Below are 14,359 nucleotides of genomic sequence, written 5' to 3' on the forward strand. Positions count from 1 at the left end.
TTTAAAAAGTAGAAAATCTATTAGAATTAGGAAGTAGGGAAAAAAACTCCTTTGGCAGGGGAGAAAAAAAAGAACCAAACCAAATATAACAGATTTCTGTGTAGCTTTGGTTATGGTTTTGCTAAGTCTTATTGCTAATACTGTTTATGAAGTAGCAATTGTCGGAAGATGTGGATTTATAGTAATACTTGCCTGCAGTTAGTTTGTCTGATGTGTATTTGCATGAGAACTCAAGCAGGTCTTTAAACAGTTTCTGTAGATATGCAAAGGAGATGTATTTTTTTTGTGCCCATCCAGAAACATTGTCAAGTATATACCTATATGAGGTTTTCTTGTGTTCTTTTTTCTTCCTGTTGACAGCTATAGGCTCTTAGAAAGCATTTTTGTTGCATACTCCTTGAAGCCTGACAGATTTAATTTTCAGTTGAAGGGCAATAGCACAAGCCATTCAGCTTTTCCCCCAAACACTGTGATCTAAAATCAGATAGGATAACTGCTGAAGGGTGCCAAAAGGTCAGATATTGTGGGGGAAAAGAAATAGCTGAAACACATGGCTTAGCAAATAATAGGGTTACGGTGGTGGTATGAAGCTCATACATGCTTCACTCAAAACATATGCAGCTTTTAAATAATGTGCTCTGCCCTTTTCGAGTATTTCTGATTTAATATTTACCTTACTACCTGACTGATTTTTATAGCAGCTTTGTGAGACAACCAAACTGCCTGTGTGATGATCAGTTTTGATCTCCATTCTTAGATTATAAACTGAACCACATTACAGTACAGTTGCTTATTGTGCAATTTACTCCCAAACGTCAGTGTTCTAAATAAAATATATCCAACATATGGGGATTTAAAATTGTCTTGGAGCAAACAGAATCAAGCCGTTACTACACTAAGTGAAGGTGATGTATGGAATAAACCAGTTTGTGCTGATGACCTTTCATCCATGCTGTCTACAGTACAGGGTGTACTTTGGGGTTTTTTGGTGTGGATTTTCTTGTGTGGTCCTGCACACATCTCCTGGTTTACTTTAATGTGGAAAGAATCCTGATTTGGTGCTCCAAGACAGCTCCACAACACCAAACTAAGCATTCCCTTTCAAAGCACCAGCCTGATGTAAATAATAATGTAGACATACCTGGAGACTCCTGATTTTCTTGAATTTTGCAAAGGTTTTGAGTAACTAGAAGTTTCTCCTTAAACATCTCACCTGTTTTTAATAGTCTGATATTGAGAATTAAGCTTATGTAACAACTAAACAGGATATTCTTGGCAAGTCATCAGTGGATCATTGCATAGTTTGACTGTTACCGATGTGATGATGTAGAACTATCTGTGGTGTTACACCTACAGACAAACTAAACTTACAGATTTCTAGTCTTCATGGAAGAATAAAAACATGGTGTTTGAGATAGATATACTGCAATAAGTTTTGGCATTGACTAAATGAAACTAGGTAGATGCCAGTAAATCTGTTTATCAATGATATTATACCTCTGTAGTATCTAACTTTTTCCAGATGACTCACTGATGGTGTTATAGACTATTATCTTCTATGTAAAAGCATAATTCTTATCTTTCACTACTTGTAGTATCATGATTGAAGCTTTACTGAATTTGTTTCAATGTGAAGATTATCAATATTTCACTGCATTTTTTTTTTCAGCCTGATCTTGGTACTTATGCTGCCTGCTGCCTCTTTTTAATACACTGGTGATACTAGTGATATATCCTCCATTTAGAGACAGTAAACCTAGGGAGCCCTCCCACTTCATTTTTCCATTTGGGATGCAGGCTTTAGTCAAGGATACTGGCAAAGCAGATGTGATCTTCAAGAGGCTTGCACCAGGCTGAGAAGACCTGGTCTGAGCAAAACTTAGTGGTAGGTGAGGGTTCAACCATGATTTGTATTATATTTCTACAGCTTTTGATGTAAAAAACCCCTTTGAATTTGCAATTATTACACTATCATCTCTTTCATATCCAAATATTGATTTACTGTTATTTTTGGCAGAGTTTTCCTTTTGTCATGGGCTTCATGAACGAAAGAAAGGAGCCTTTCTATAAGGTTCTTTTTTCTGGTGAATCTTCAGGAAGAATCACTTTGTGGCACGTTCCTGATGTCCCTGTGTCAACATTTGATGGTTCACCAAAAGGTTTGGCAACTCTGTGCTCTTGATAGCATCTTTGTCTTAACTTGTCATGAAGATATTTTCACATTAGAAAACTAGAAAGTGGTGCTCATTCATACATTCTGTGGTAATTGCCTGTAGTTAGAAGGAGCAAGACACTCACAAAGATGAGCATCTAAAAATTCTTCATGGAGTTGAAGAAATAAGCGTTCCTATTTCCTTACCATCTGCCCATAAATACTTCTATACCAAACATCATGAAAATTTACATAGTTGGTCCTGTGTATGGTTGTTCATAGGGAGGTATAAAAGAAAGGATTTAGTGAGATGTGGTCTAGTGTGGGAATAGCAACTGCTGGCTTTCCATTACTAGGCTGCAGAAGGGATAAGTTAGGGGAAGTGAAGACATGAAACCATGTATTTTGCTTTGTTTGGATTTTTGTTTTGAATTAAAAAAACCTCCAACACTAGAAGAAGCAAATTCTTGATTCTTTTCCCCCATCCTCTAGAAATCCCAATTACAACAACATGGACTCTTCAGGATAATTTTGATAAACACCATTTAATGTCGGAGAGCCTCATTGATCATCTTTGTGCAACTAAAGATGGAATTGAAAGTGTAGTTGTCAGTTCATCTGTATACATACCCAGTCTTGATAAGCTTGTGTGCGGATGTGAAAATGGGGAAATTTTTGTAACACCAGGTTTGAAAACTGCAAGAGCAAGACTTCTAGAAAACATATCTTTGCTGAAAGGTAAGCTTTACCAATTTTGTCCAAATTCATCTTGGTCAAGCACAGAAGGCAGCATACTTCTGACATCCACTCAAGTGATCCCTGTAAAAATTCTCTGAAAAATAGCAACGATGGTCAGGGACTGAACGTGGAAAATGGAAGATTATGATCATCTTTCTCCCTCTCTATCTGATCTGTCAGATCACAGCTTAGTCCTACTACGGTGTTTTGCACGGTTAGGAGTCCTGGAGTGGCTCTGAGTATGGAGTCATCTGGAAGCGAGATATATGGGATGTGATGATATGAGCAGTAGTCATCTTTGTCATCTTCTCTAAAAGATCATTCCACAGAAGGAATAAAAAGGATACATCTCAGTAGATGGAGATCAGAGTGCAGACCTTTCATCCTCCCTTTTAGGAGCATGTCCAAAATTCTTTGATCCTGTGAAAAGGATTATTGTGTTTAGTCTTTTGAATCTACTGACTGTTAGCAAATGTACTGTAAAACATAGAACCTCTATTCTTTAAGAACATAAATAGTTACGTACCATCTTGTTTCAGATAATCTACCTTACAAGGTTCTGAATGGTCATAGTAGCAGAGTCACTTGTTTACTTTATCCACATGATAAATCAGTAAGATTTGATCCAAGCTGGCTGTTATCAGGGGGTCAGGATTCGATCGTGATCTGCTGGGATGTATTTACTGGAGGCATCTTGCACCAATTTAGTCTGCAGTCTGGTCCAGTGACAGAGCTCTTGAGATCTCCAGAAAACTACAGAGTAAGTAAAAGCATAATAAATGATGTCTTGAAAAAGAAAAAAGTATTTCTGTGTGTGTGTATGTATGTGTATATATGTGAGAGAGAAACACTTTATCCTACAGCACTTTATCCTTAATTTATGTTCATTTAATTGTCATGTTTGAAAGCTGCTTTTAATTTCAGGGGTTTGATTTTTTTGTTTGCTTGGTTGGTTGGGTTTTTTTTGTGTTTGTTAGTACCATTTCAGTGATTCAGGAAAAATGATCCTAAACCAGTGACATATTAAATTGAAGCTCTAAATAACCAATTCACTGTTTTTTAATATCATGATTTTCAATTTATATGTTAATCTGGTTATCTCCTATCTTCTGAAGTTAAAAAGTGTAATCAGTAAGTTTAGGGATTTGAACATAGTAAGAAAAGATTTGGACCAATAATATTTTAATCTAAATGTGTATGCTTGATTTTTGGTTCCTGACAGGTCCTTGTGGTCCTTTGCACGTATGCTTTTGTGTTTTATGAGATTTAGAATAATTTCGTGTTTTTCTTTAAGTGAATTTTGAAGTTAAAATTTAGAAGATTTACCGTACTGAATGCTCTGTGAAATTTTGTTGAACAAATTCTGGTCCCATTGTATTCCATGGGGCTGGGATTTTATCTTTTTCCTCTTAGCCTGTGAAGACATATTTGATACTTATGGTTGACTCACGTTTCACTTATGTGCAAACATTAGGTAGTCTGAAAGATGTTTTGCAATTGTGTAAGTTCTTATTGACTTGTAAGCCTTGCTTTAGCCCCTTTTCTAGAAACTAGGTAGGATTTAATGCCTGCTTGGATGGTGTTTCAGTTCTCTTTACAGGGCTGAATTTTTCCATAGGGTGAATTCCTTTGTGTGTCACCAAAAATTACTTGCAGGGAGGGAAGGCTTTGCAGAATCATATCCATTCAATGTGAAGTGAAATTGTTATGTACCTAACTTTTTGTTAAAAATACATTGCCATTGGCTTTTGTGTCATAAGACCTGACATAATTTTATATCACATGAACAGTTTGGTTTAAGGTAATGTTTTACTACTTTTTCTTTTAAGACAATTGCTACTGTACATTTCATTACATAATCACTGTTTTGATAGGCTAAGCATTGTGAATAAAAGGTATTTAAATTATTATTTTTTTTAAAAATTGAAAAATCAGAGGAGATTTTATGTTTTCCTGTCAGGAGATCAGTTGTACAGCTAGCATGTTAAAAACAAGTTGGAGATGTAGGCTGAAATAAAACATTTTCTAAAATGAGTATGTTCTGGGAAAAAAAAAATCACTGGACAAATTTTGCCAGGCTTTTTAAAATGATGTGGTTATGGCTGGTTATAGTGTTGAAACTGGAGTTCTTTCTGTTTTGCAGTTAAAAGATCACAGCATAGTGTGCTGTGTGTGCAGTGATCACTCAGTAGCAATTTTACACCTTCAGAAGAAAGTATGTCTCTTACATGCCAGAAAGCATTCGTTTCCTGTGAAGAAGATAAAATTTGACCCTGTTGAAAATCTGCTAATTGTTGGATGTGAAGATGAATCAGTTTATATTTGGGAAGTTGAAACAGGTAATAACACAAAGGGGTGTTTGTTTGCTTTCTTTAAATTTTGTTTGTCTGTGATGTGGCGTTATACAAATGTAATTTATAGAAGACCAAAGCAGAAATACTAACACACTGAATAGATAAATTAGAGAGTTTAAACATTTATATTAACAAGCAAAAAATAAAATTTTCATGTGGTTCAAGGTATGTCATTAATAAAATACAAAAGCTTAAGTCATCCTGACAATCAGATGATTAGCTCACATTGCAGTGAATTGAGTATTTGTAGAAGCTATAAAGAACATGCAAGTTATTCTCTTCAGTTATTAAAAATAATGAAATTTTCAGTCCTAACAATCCCACGTTAGAGTGTGAAGTTCTGCTTTCTTCAGCAAAATTGTAATCTGAGAAACCTTTTGAGTTAATTGATAATCAGTTAATAATGGAAGATTATTGCAAAGCTCACAACTCTGTAGTCAGGAAAACTAAAGCTGAGTGTTTCAGGTTAAACCGTAGATTCTCAGGTGATTTGAGTGTGTGATGCTGATTCACAAGGGGAGTAAATGCAGTTATTTAAACTTTGACAGACAGAACTATTAGATGCTGTAATGGTACTAAACTATTACAACAGGGTTTCCATGCTGTTCACAGCTATGTGTCGTGGATGGGGGTAAGTGCATAATGAATCTAGAACTACCGAAATGCACAGCTTATTAGTAGTGTATGAACACATGGTTTTACTAATGGAACACTGAGATCACAATTTACTTTACAAGTTGTTATAACACCGTCTAGGCTGTGCTTTGGACAAAAAAGTCCTGTGTTTAAAAGTACAAAATATGTTTAATGAAGGACTTGGCAAAATGAGTACAGCATAAATTACAAGCCTGTTGTGTTAGTAAGCAATTTCCTATGCCAGTAGCTTAATAATATTAAATGCCTTCTGGTATTTTTCTTTTTTTCCCAAATATACTGAGTTGCTTCTTTAAAAAGGTTTAGAATAAAATTAAATTGTACTAATAATTATAGTCAGTTAAAAACCCTGGTTTTACACTGTTTTGGTTGGTTGGTTTTTGTCATTTTTTTCTACAGCTACTCAAAAATATGAAGTTCTCTTAAGAAGTTCTCTCATTTTTGCACAGTATTTTGAGATTTAAAAATTCTTTTCATTATTTTTGTTCAAAAACATCAATAAAAATCAAGAAGTTGTGACCGTAAGAGACTATTAGATTGTATATAGTGTTGTACTTATTTTTCTTTGCTGTTTCTTCCCAGCCAGTGACTAATGTGGAGTAAATTCAGTGCTGCTGCTGTGTGTGCTTAACAACTTGGAAAATGACTTTGACTCATTAAATCTGTAGAGATGCTAGGCCAAAATGCAAGTTGCTGCACTCAACAATATCAGAACGAATAATGTCTATCACCATACAATGCCAAAGGCAGCCCAAAGAAGTTTAGAGTCTGGAGACAGAATTACCTCTTGAATGCAAATTTATTTAGTATAGCTAGATAACTTCACACCGAAGTATAGTGAATACTTTGTAAATCAGTGAGATTTAATAGCATAGGACTGTTATGGTACCATAGAGACAAAAATCAGAGCATACTTTTAGCTGTCTCTCCTTTAGCTGTAAAAAATGCTACCTATTTCAAAATTCAAGAGGAAGTAAAATTGATGCTAATGCTCATGTATATTACATATTCAGGAAGGGTGGAGATAGCTAGAAGTGTGCTTTTTAATTGTTGTTTCTGTATCTTTTGTAACTAGTATCAAGGAAGAATGCAGCTACAATTACTACCTCTTAAGGAACAGCTGGAACACACAAAGGGATGCAGTTATTTGCTACGTTAGCAATTAACAATTTTGTTGTTGTTCGTTGCTGTTACGCATTGGTAACTAAAAGATGCCATCTAGGGTGAATACCTGGGAAAGCCTACTAGGATATACTGTAGTTGGTTTAACGTGCATTATATCTGTATTGCAGGAGTACACAAGAGGTCATGGCATTGATCCTTGAAATTGACCTGACCTAGATCAAGAGCTATGTAGATACTGCAGGGCCACTCAGGCAGACAAAGCGTTGTTCAGATGTATGGCAAGATGTATACAGCATCACAGCTACCACATCTACAGAAACACAGCAGCCTTTCATTATGATTTTCATCTGTGGGCAAATGAACAGGCAGCCATGCATAGTACCGCTTGCTTATACAGTCACTTGTGAGCGTGTTCCCTGGATCAGTGAAACAGGATAAAGTCTAAGCAGTAGCCTTGTGCTTGGATTCCACTACAGAAATGGACATAAGATAAAGTTTTTCTTGTTTCTATAGTTAAAAAGAGTTTTTTTATTTTTCTTCTGGCTATGCAGTTAGCTTCATGACTAAGACTTTGCCTCTTTAAGTGATTTTGTGTCAGACTCATCTATTACTGTTTGCAGTTTAAAAACATCTGAACAATGTTACTGTACTAGAATTAATGGTTAACTGGGAAAACAGCCAGTCTGTTTATAATTTCAGGCTATGGATTAAGGAATTTCCGTGAATATTTCAATATTTACACTATTGTAGAGTCAGCAATAATTCTGTGGAATTTGACAGATGACTTTACAAAACTTTAGGGGCATCTCGTACCTATGGCTGTCTGTCAGTTATACCAATTTAGCTCCAAAACTTTCCTTCCACCATGTAATTAAGAGGATGACCCCTTAAGCAGATGAAAGACTACATTATGCGTAACAGTTCATGATCTGATTTCCTATGACAGAGGCTGACACGCTTTTTCAAAAAGCTTTCTGAAGTTTTTAGAATATTTTAGTTGTCATTTAGCAGGCTTTGATAATGGGTTTTTTTACATTTAATGGGGTGGGTGAAACATTGTCACACAGATTAAAATCTAAGCCACTACTACTTCAGGTACAGCTTCTTGTACCCTCTCTTCATGAGACTGCCAAAGATACCCTATTTTATGTAGTCAATGGAAAGTTGCTCAAGTACAACAGGCTGCATTTATTCCAAATAAGTAGTTTATGATGAAATGTGTTAGCAGTCCAAGAGTATACTTGACTTCAAGTGGCATTTACCATATCTAACTTGAGAACTCTATCAATACTTAAGACATCTACCTATGAACTAGTGGTTCATGTCGTTTCTGTAACGAGCAGGAGGAAGCATGAATAAGTCAAAGTCTGCATCTTTTCCTCATTGGCTACAAGGGGAGTTTAAAGAAGGGGTGGGGGAAGCAAAGCGAATTGCCTGCTGCTATTACAGATCTGGAATAAGATAAATCAAATCTTATCCTTTTTTAGTTCTCTGATTTACAGAACGAAGTAAAATTATTCTATTCTAAGTTTAAATGTTGTTATTGCATATGCATAGTGATATAGAAAACAATACAGAAGCCATGTGTAGTTTAATGCATCTTGCCTAAATTTTAATATATGGATACAGCAACATTCCATTACAGTGGAATATCTTTCCATGACAATAAATATTGATCTAATAATACATTTGGAATATTAATATAGCATGTGTACAGGATATGTTCCAAACTTGTGTGCTAGAAGATAAATATGAAAATCAATAACAAATTTTATTCTAATTAAAATGCCAAATATTTTTTTCTGATAGCCAGCACTTGAAATTCTCTTCAATAAGGAAACTAGCTGTTATCTGTATTGCTTTTATGTTTTCCTAAGCAGCTGGTATTTTTGCTTTTTTTTACGAAGGCAAATATCAGTATGATAAGAACTAGTAATAAAAGGATCAATGGCTTTTTTCTTGCTGTATATAGCATATGGCAACATGTCTACTGAGCCACATTTCTATCTAAGAATGGATAGACTTTAAAGAGCAATCTTCCTTTCTCAGACGTAGCAATCTTCATTTATCAGAGGTAGGTTTAGTCTTTCAATTAGTACTGGTTTAATATGGATTTATTCCTTGAAGTTCATCATGCTTGCAGAATCAATCTGCTGATAACCTGTTATTTTCTTCTGCATTATGTCTTGTTCTGTATTATTATTTTATGACATGCTTAGTGTGAGTTTAAAAGTAGCATAACATCAAGTAGAGATACAGGTCACTTGCGCTCATGCTACCAATGTGAACAGTACCCCATGTGGCAAGGGAAACCTGTCCAAAATGCAGGAAACCTCCTCCTTTCATCTTTTTCAGAGGACCAGTAAAGTTAGTTTGCCGTGTTATTGCATAGTGCCATTTTTCACTACTTGTTTAGAAGATGTTTTTTAAAAATGTTTTGTGAGCTCCAAAACCGAAGTTCAAAAAACTTGGTTTCACATTCTGAGCCCCCAGACTAGGGGAACTTGCTTTTTACATACAAAGGGACAATTATTTTTTTATACACAAAACCTGATTTCTTGATTTTTGCAAAAGGACTGAATAATGTGAAGGATGATCCACCCCTTCAGGAACAAAAAATGCCATTATCTTGTTCTGATCCAAAATATCTAACACATTTTTACAAAACACTTTAGATAAATTATTCATATATCAATTTCAGATTCAGGACAGTATTTTTTCCACATTGTTTTTGCTATCTGTACAAGAGCTGTGGTGATCATAGTGATTTTTTTATTACATATTCTGTATTTCTGCTACAGCTGTGGTGATTTTACTGTATCTGCTTGAGATGTGCACAGCTGGGAAATATAGTTCATAAGATATTTGATTATAAATGTTATAATAAGCTTTTTATGAAGTTAAGTACCTGCTTGACTTTTTTTGATGACTATCCTCACCTCTGAATTGCTTATGGATCTTTATCTCTTACTTGTTAATATTCTGTACCATTTAATTACATACAGGACAATTTAATTAATTATAAGGGACATAACTAAAGTTTTCTACATGAAAGTGAATTGCTATAGATGACAAAGCCAAAGCCATAGAGATTATTGAAGTACAGCTATATAGCTCTGACTACACTTAAGAGATACATGTTTGAAGGAGAAGTTTGTGAAGTTAAGCTTTGAAAACCTCAGAGACGTTAGGTTAAGACCATTTGTGCAAATCTAATTGCACAAATCTAACTTATGTAATTCTGTATTTGGTTTTCTTGTCATGTACCTCTGAACTCTTGAGGACAATAAACTGAATAAACATCTACATAATACTTTGGCTTAGCCATATTGTTGAATGCATATTGCTTTCCTTATTTGTGCCCTATTTTAATCCTTTTCTGAATCTAATACTTTTTCTTGTATTTTTCCCATGTCGGTTATCAGAGTATCTGAGTGCTTAGTAACAATATTTCTCCCATTTCCCTGTCAAGTCCAGACACTGGCATTTACAGTATATTTCACAGAAGTGTGATGTTCAGCTTTGAGTCTGTACTTTAAGGCATGAAGATATTTATGAAACACCCATGTATTTCATGACTTTAACATGAATGATAAATGGTTTGAAACACTTTTACTGAGAAACAAAAGAATCCCACCACTTTAAGGTAGCTGTCAAGCATAGAAAACTTTAGCTCAAGCACTAAAAATACGCGGGTATCAGTAAATTAAAACGGGCTTTTAATGAGACTGGTAGCTCCCATAAAATAGGCAGTGTCAAATATTAGTCAAATCCATCTGTATGATCACTTCTATCATGAAAAAATCTTTATAAAAAATAGACAAGAGTTCCGAAATGTTCTGAAAACATTTCTTGCAATGTTAATGCCACATAGAGTAATTTAAACTGTTACATAAAACTTCTCTAATTTCAGAAGAAAATGAATTTACTTTGCATGTAGTGGTGTTATAGATCAAACCTTTGATCATATTGATGGTCAAACATGCTGGAACGTGTTCAAACACAGTTTAAAGATAATTTATATGTAGTTCTATATGCTACAATATTTTTATAATTGGTGCCAACCATAAGTCTTCTAAACCTTTGGGAAACTGCGCAAGTATCACATGAGTTGCAGAATGTGTGGGGGCTTGTTTGTTTTTGGTTGGTGGTTTTTTTTTTTTCAAGTAGACCCTCATGTGTCAGACAACTTTTCTCATCTCAGAAAGAAATTAGGGATTAAACCATTCAGAAAACTATGGTTTAGGTTTCATCAGGTGGTTGTGAGGAAATAAGTTGTACAGTTTTAATGAAACTCTTGGAACTGTACCAAAGTGAACTTGGTCATTAATTTGCATTTATGCCTAGATAATTGTAGAAGCAACAACAATTGCATTCCTGTGACCTTTTAGTCCTTGCAAAAATGTAGTGATTTACAGTCTCTTTCAATATCTTTATCATTTTTACTTTCTCTCCCTATGTCTCTACATCTTTCTCTTTTCTCTTCAGGTCATTGTTCAGCATTAGCTTGGAATGGGTCTGTGTGGCTGAGCTGATAAATCCTGTGGTTGTGTTTCATATCCTGGAGGCTGTGGTGTAGCTATAGGGTCAAAGTCATAGCGGACACTACTTTTTTTTTTTTTTTTCCTCCTCAATGAACTATATATAGCCTAAAGATCTGGGCTGATGCAGAACTCAGTTTTAGAGTCCTTGCTAACTACATCTGGTAAGTTTGTGAAACATAGTACGTGCATATTTTTTATGTGCTTGGGAGCAAAAAAGCCTCTTGATAGTAAGTTTCTGTGAAGTCTATTCATTAATTCACTTTCTACTGGCTAACAAAGTTTGCCTTTAGGGCCCTGCACCCCTGCTCAGGAATACTGGTCGTTGATATATTTGTAGGAGTAAGATGCAGTAACTGTGAAATGGTTTTGTTAGGAAGGGGCACCAAGTTGATCTCTGTGCAGTTCATGTGAGTAGGGGAATGAACTTCATCTTTAACTGATGATAAACCATAAATCTTCAAAAGTGCCAAATGGTCAAATTACAAGTGTTACTTGATAGAAATGCCTATAGAGTTGTTTTAGTGAACTCATTAAGACATTTGGATAGTATAATTAAACTTGCCATAATTTGTGTTAAGAAGGCTTTTTGGAGGGATGCAAATTTTTCAGGAAGAGATGGTATATGACAAATTGCTTCATTAAGTAGTGTTTTTTTTCCCAAAACACTCTGAAGTTTGAATAAAATTTTGCATTTCAGTCTAAGCCTGGTGCTTTAAAGAAAGTCCTGTCATTCAATCAGTCTTCTACACACACAGATTCTACACATACTCAGTTCACTCCCTTTTGTTCACTTTAGAATCACACAATATAATATTGGTAAGCAATTTGTTTAAATAACAGGTTTATCTTAGGTCAGGTACACCTGTGAATACACCCAGAGTATGGGCCCTAAAATCTGCTTTGTTACACAAAACCCCACTCCTGTGCATATTCTCTCTGAGATCAGGACAAATAGGTCTCATTTGGTATTCCTAACAGTGATTTCTCAAACAGTTAGATTGCACCTAATTTTGTCATCCCTTGTGAAACTACAAAGGATAGTCCTCACAAAACTATGGTTCAGATGTTAAGTACCCTTTTGCATTACTAGGAGAAGTTAATTGAAGACTGAAAGGCTTGTGTCTCCCCCAAAGGGAGCTTTTCGTATTTGGAAAAAGGCTCTAGAGATTTAGCTCTTCTGTTCTTAGGTCATGATCGGACCTTCAACATTAATAGTCAGGGCAGACACCACATGGCTTGAGATCTTGATTTCTCTCCCCCTCCACTTTCATGCTTTAGAGGCATCTTTAGAGAGAGGAGAACCTGCAGGGAGTGAGTTAACCCAGCTGTGCACTATTGAACTGAGACAAGAGAACTTCTTGGGCCATGAGTACTGTAACATGAAACAATTAACACTTAATGCAATGTCTGCTTAGACAATCTTTCTCTAGGAAAGCAGCTCTGTGAAGAAATTCAAGGTGTGTTAAAGGTAACATAATGCAAATTATAACATGCGATAAGATGGAAGGTTGCCATTTTACTGTAGTTTCTCTGCACATCTTATGCTGTCACTTAAATCCCATTCTAAAAGACATAAAGGGTGAGGGAAGCATTGGTTAGCGTATTTGGAAAATGTGAATGATTCAAAATAAGTCATAAGCACGAATACACATGCTTTCTGGAAGTTTAGTGTGTGGGTGATTTTGTTTGTTTGTTTGTTTTAATTTGTCAGCCTTAAGTGAAAACTAAACTAATGTTTTACCTTTTTTAATGCATCTTATGTTTTATGTATGTAAGCTTCAGGCTAGTCTGTAGCTTCCACTTGAATATTTCATAGTTATCTGAGTCATTGTTCAGCAACTACTTATTGATGTAGAATAATAAAAGATAGTGGAGCTTGGAAAAGCATGTCTCAGGAAAAAAAAAGCTATGTCATCTGTTGACCAGTCTGCAGAAGCTAAGGGCACACTCTTTTACACTGAGAATAGTCAGGTATCTTTGTATGCACGTCTATACATACATGCATAGTTTTATGTACTTTGTACTAGGTGAAACATGTATGGAATTTAGCCATATGTCTGTGTTTAAAAGGATGCATTTCTTACAGTTGTTGATCTTCATTCTTATTTGTGCCATGAATAATAAAGTAAGATTATATATATTAAAAACCAAAACAAAACAGTGGAAATAAAAACTGGTTGACATGGTCAGCACAGTCAGACAGATGAGTTCATGTCAGGGAAGATTTTCATTTTGGACATGAAGGGAGGGATTCCCATGCTCATTCCACGTTTCAGATGGTAATAAAGAAACAGTAATTGCTCAGGCCTCTTCCAAGTTCAGAGCTGGTCACTTGTTCCGTTCAGCCCAGTTTAGCACACTTACTGATTCTCAACAGTTACTCTTACAGATTATTGTCCTTGGCCATTTAGAACAGCTCAGATGGACTCAGGGAGACCACAGGTGAATTCGAATGTCCCTTCTTTTGGGGTGTTGTGTCTGCAGCAGAAATCCTGAGATGAGGACTGGCTGCATTAGAGAACTGTTCTTTTTACCTATATATGTTAACCTGTATTACATATGACATTCCAGTTGTTTTCTTTGTATTGTTGTTCTTTGCTTTCTTTAGCTGAAGACAATAGTTTGCGAGTGTGATTCTGAAAATGTATATTCTGAAGAATGTGAGTAATGTACAGCAGTTGGACTACATGATAGAAATCTTCTAAAGGCAAAAATGGTTATGGAGTGTCTGCCAAGACACTCTACATGCTCCTGCATACAGTGCTGTAGTCACAGGGCATCTCCATTGTTGA

The 14,359-nt window shown here is 35.4% G+C and overlaps 1 protein-coding gene across 1 annotated transcript in view; it reads left to right on the forward strand.

Annotated features, from left to right (window-relative positions):
- Nucleotides 1-14,359, forward strand: part of WDR72 (WD repeat domain 72) — a 104,206-nt gene that overhangs the window by 13,409 nt on the left and 76,438 nt on the right. The window contains exons 9-12 of the mRNA XM_065641875.1: nt 2,018-2,159; nt 2,645-2,890; nt 3,430-3,650; nt 5,034-5,229. Coding sequence (XP_065497947.1) covers nt 2,018-2,159; nt 2,645-2,890; nt 3,430-3,650; nt 5,034-5,229 — 805 coding nt within the window. The remainder of the gene's footprint in view (nt 1-2,017; nt 2,160-2,644; nt 2,891-3,429; nt 3,651-5,033; nt 5,230-14,359) is intronic.

This window comes from Caloenas nicobarica, chromosome 10, assembly GCF_036013445.1.
Source record: "Caloenas nicobarica isolate bCalNic1 chromosome 10, bCalNic1.hap1, whole genome shotgun sequence".
Lineage (NCBI taxonomy): Eukaryota > Metazoa > Chordata > Aves > Columbiformes > Columbidae > Caloenas > Caloenas nicobarica.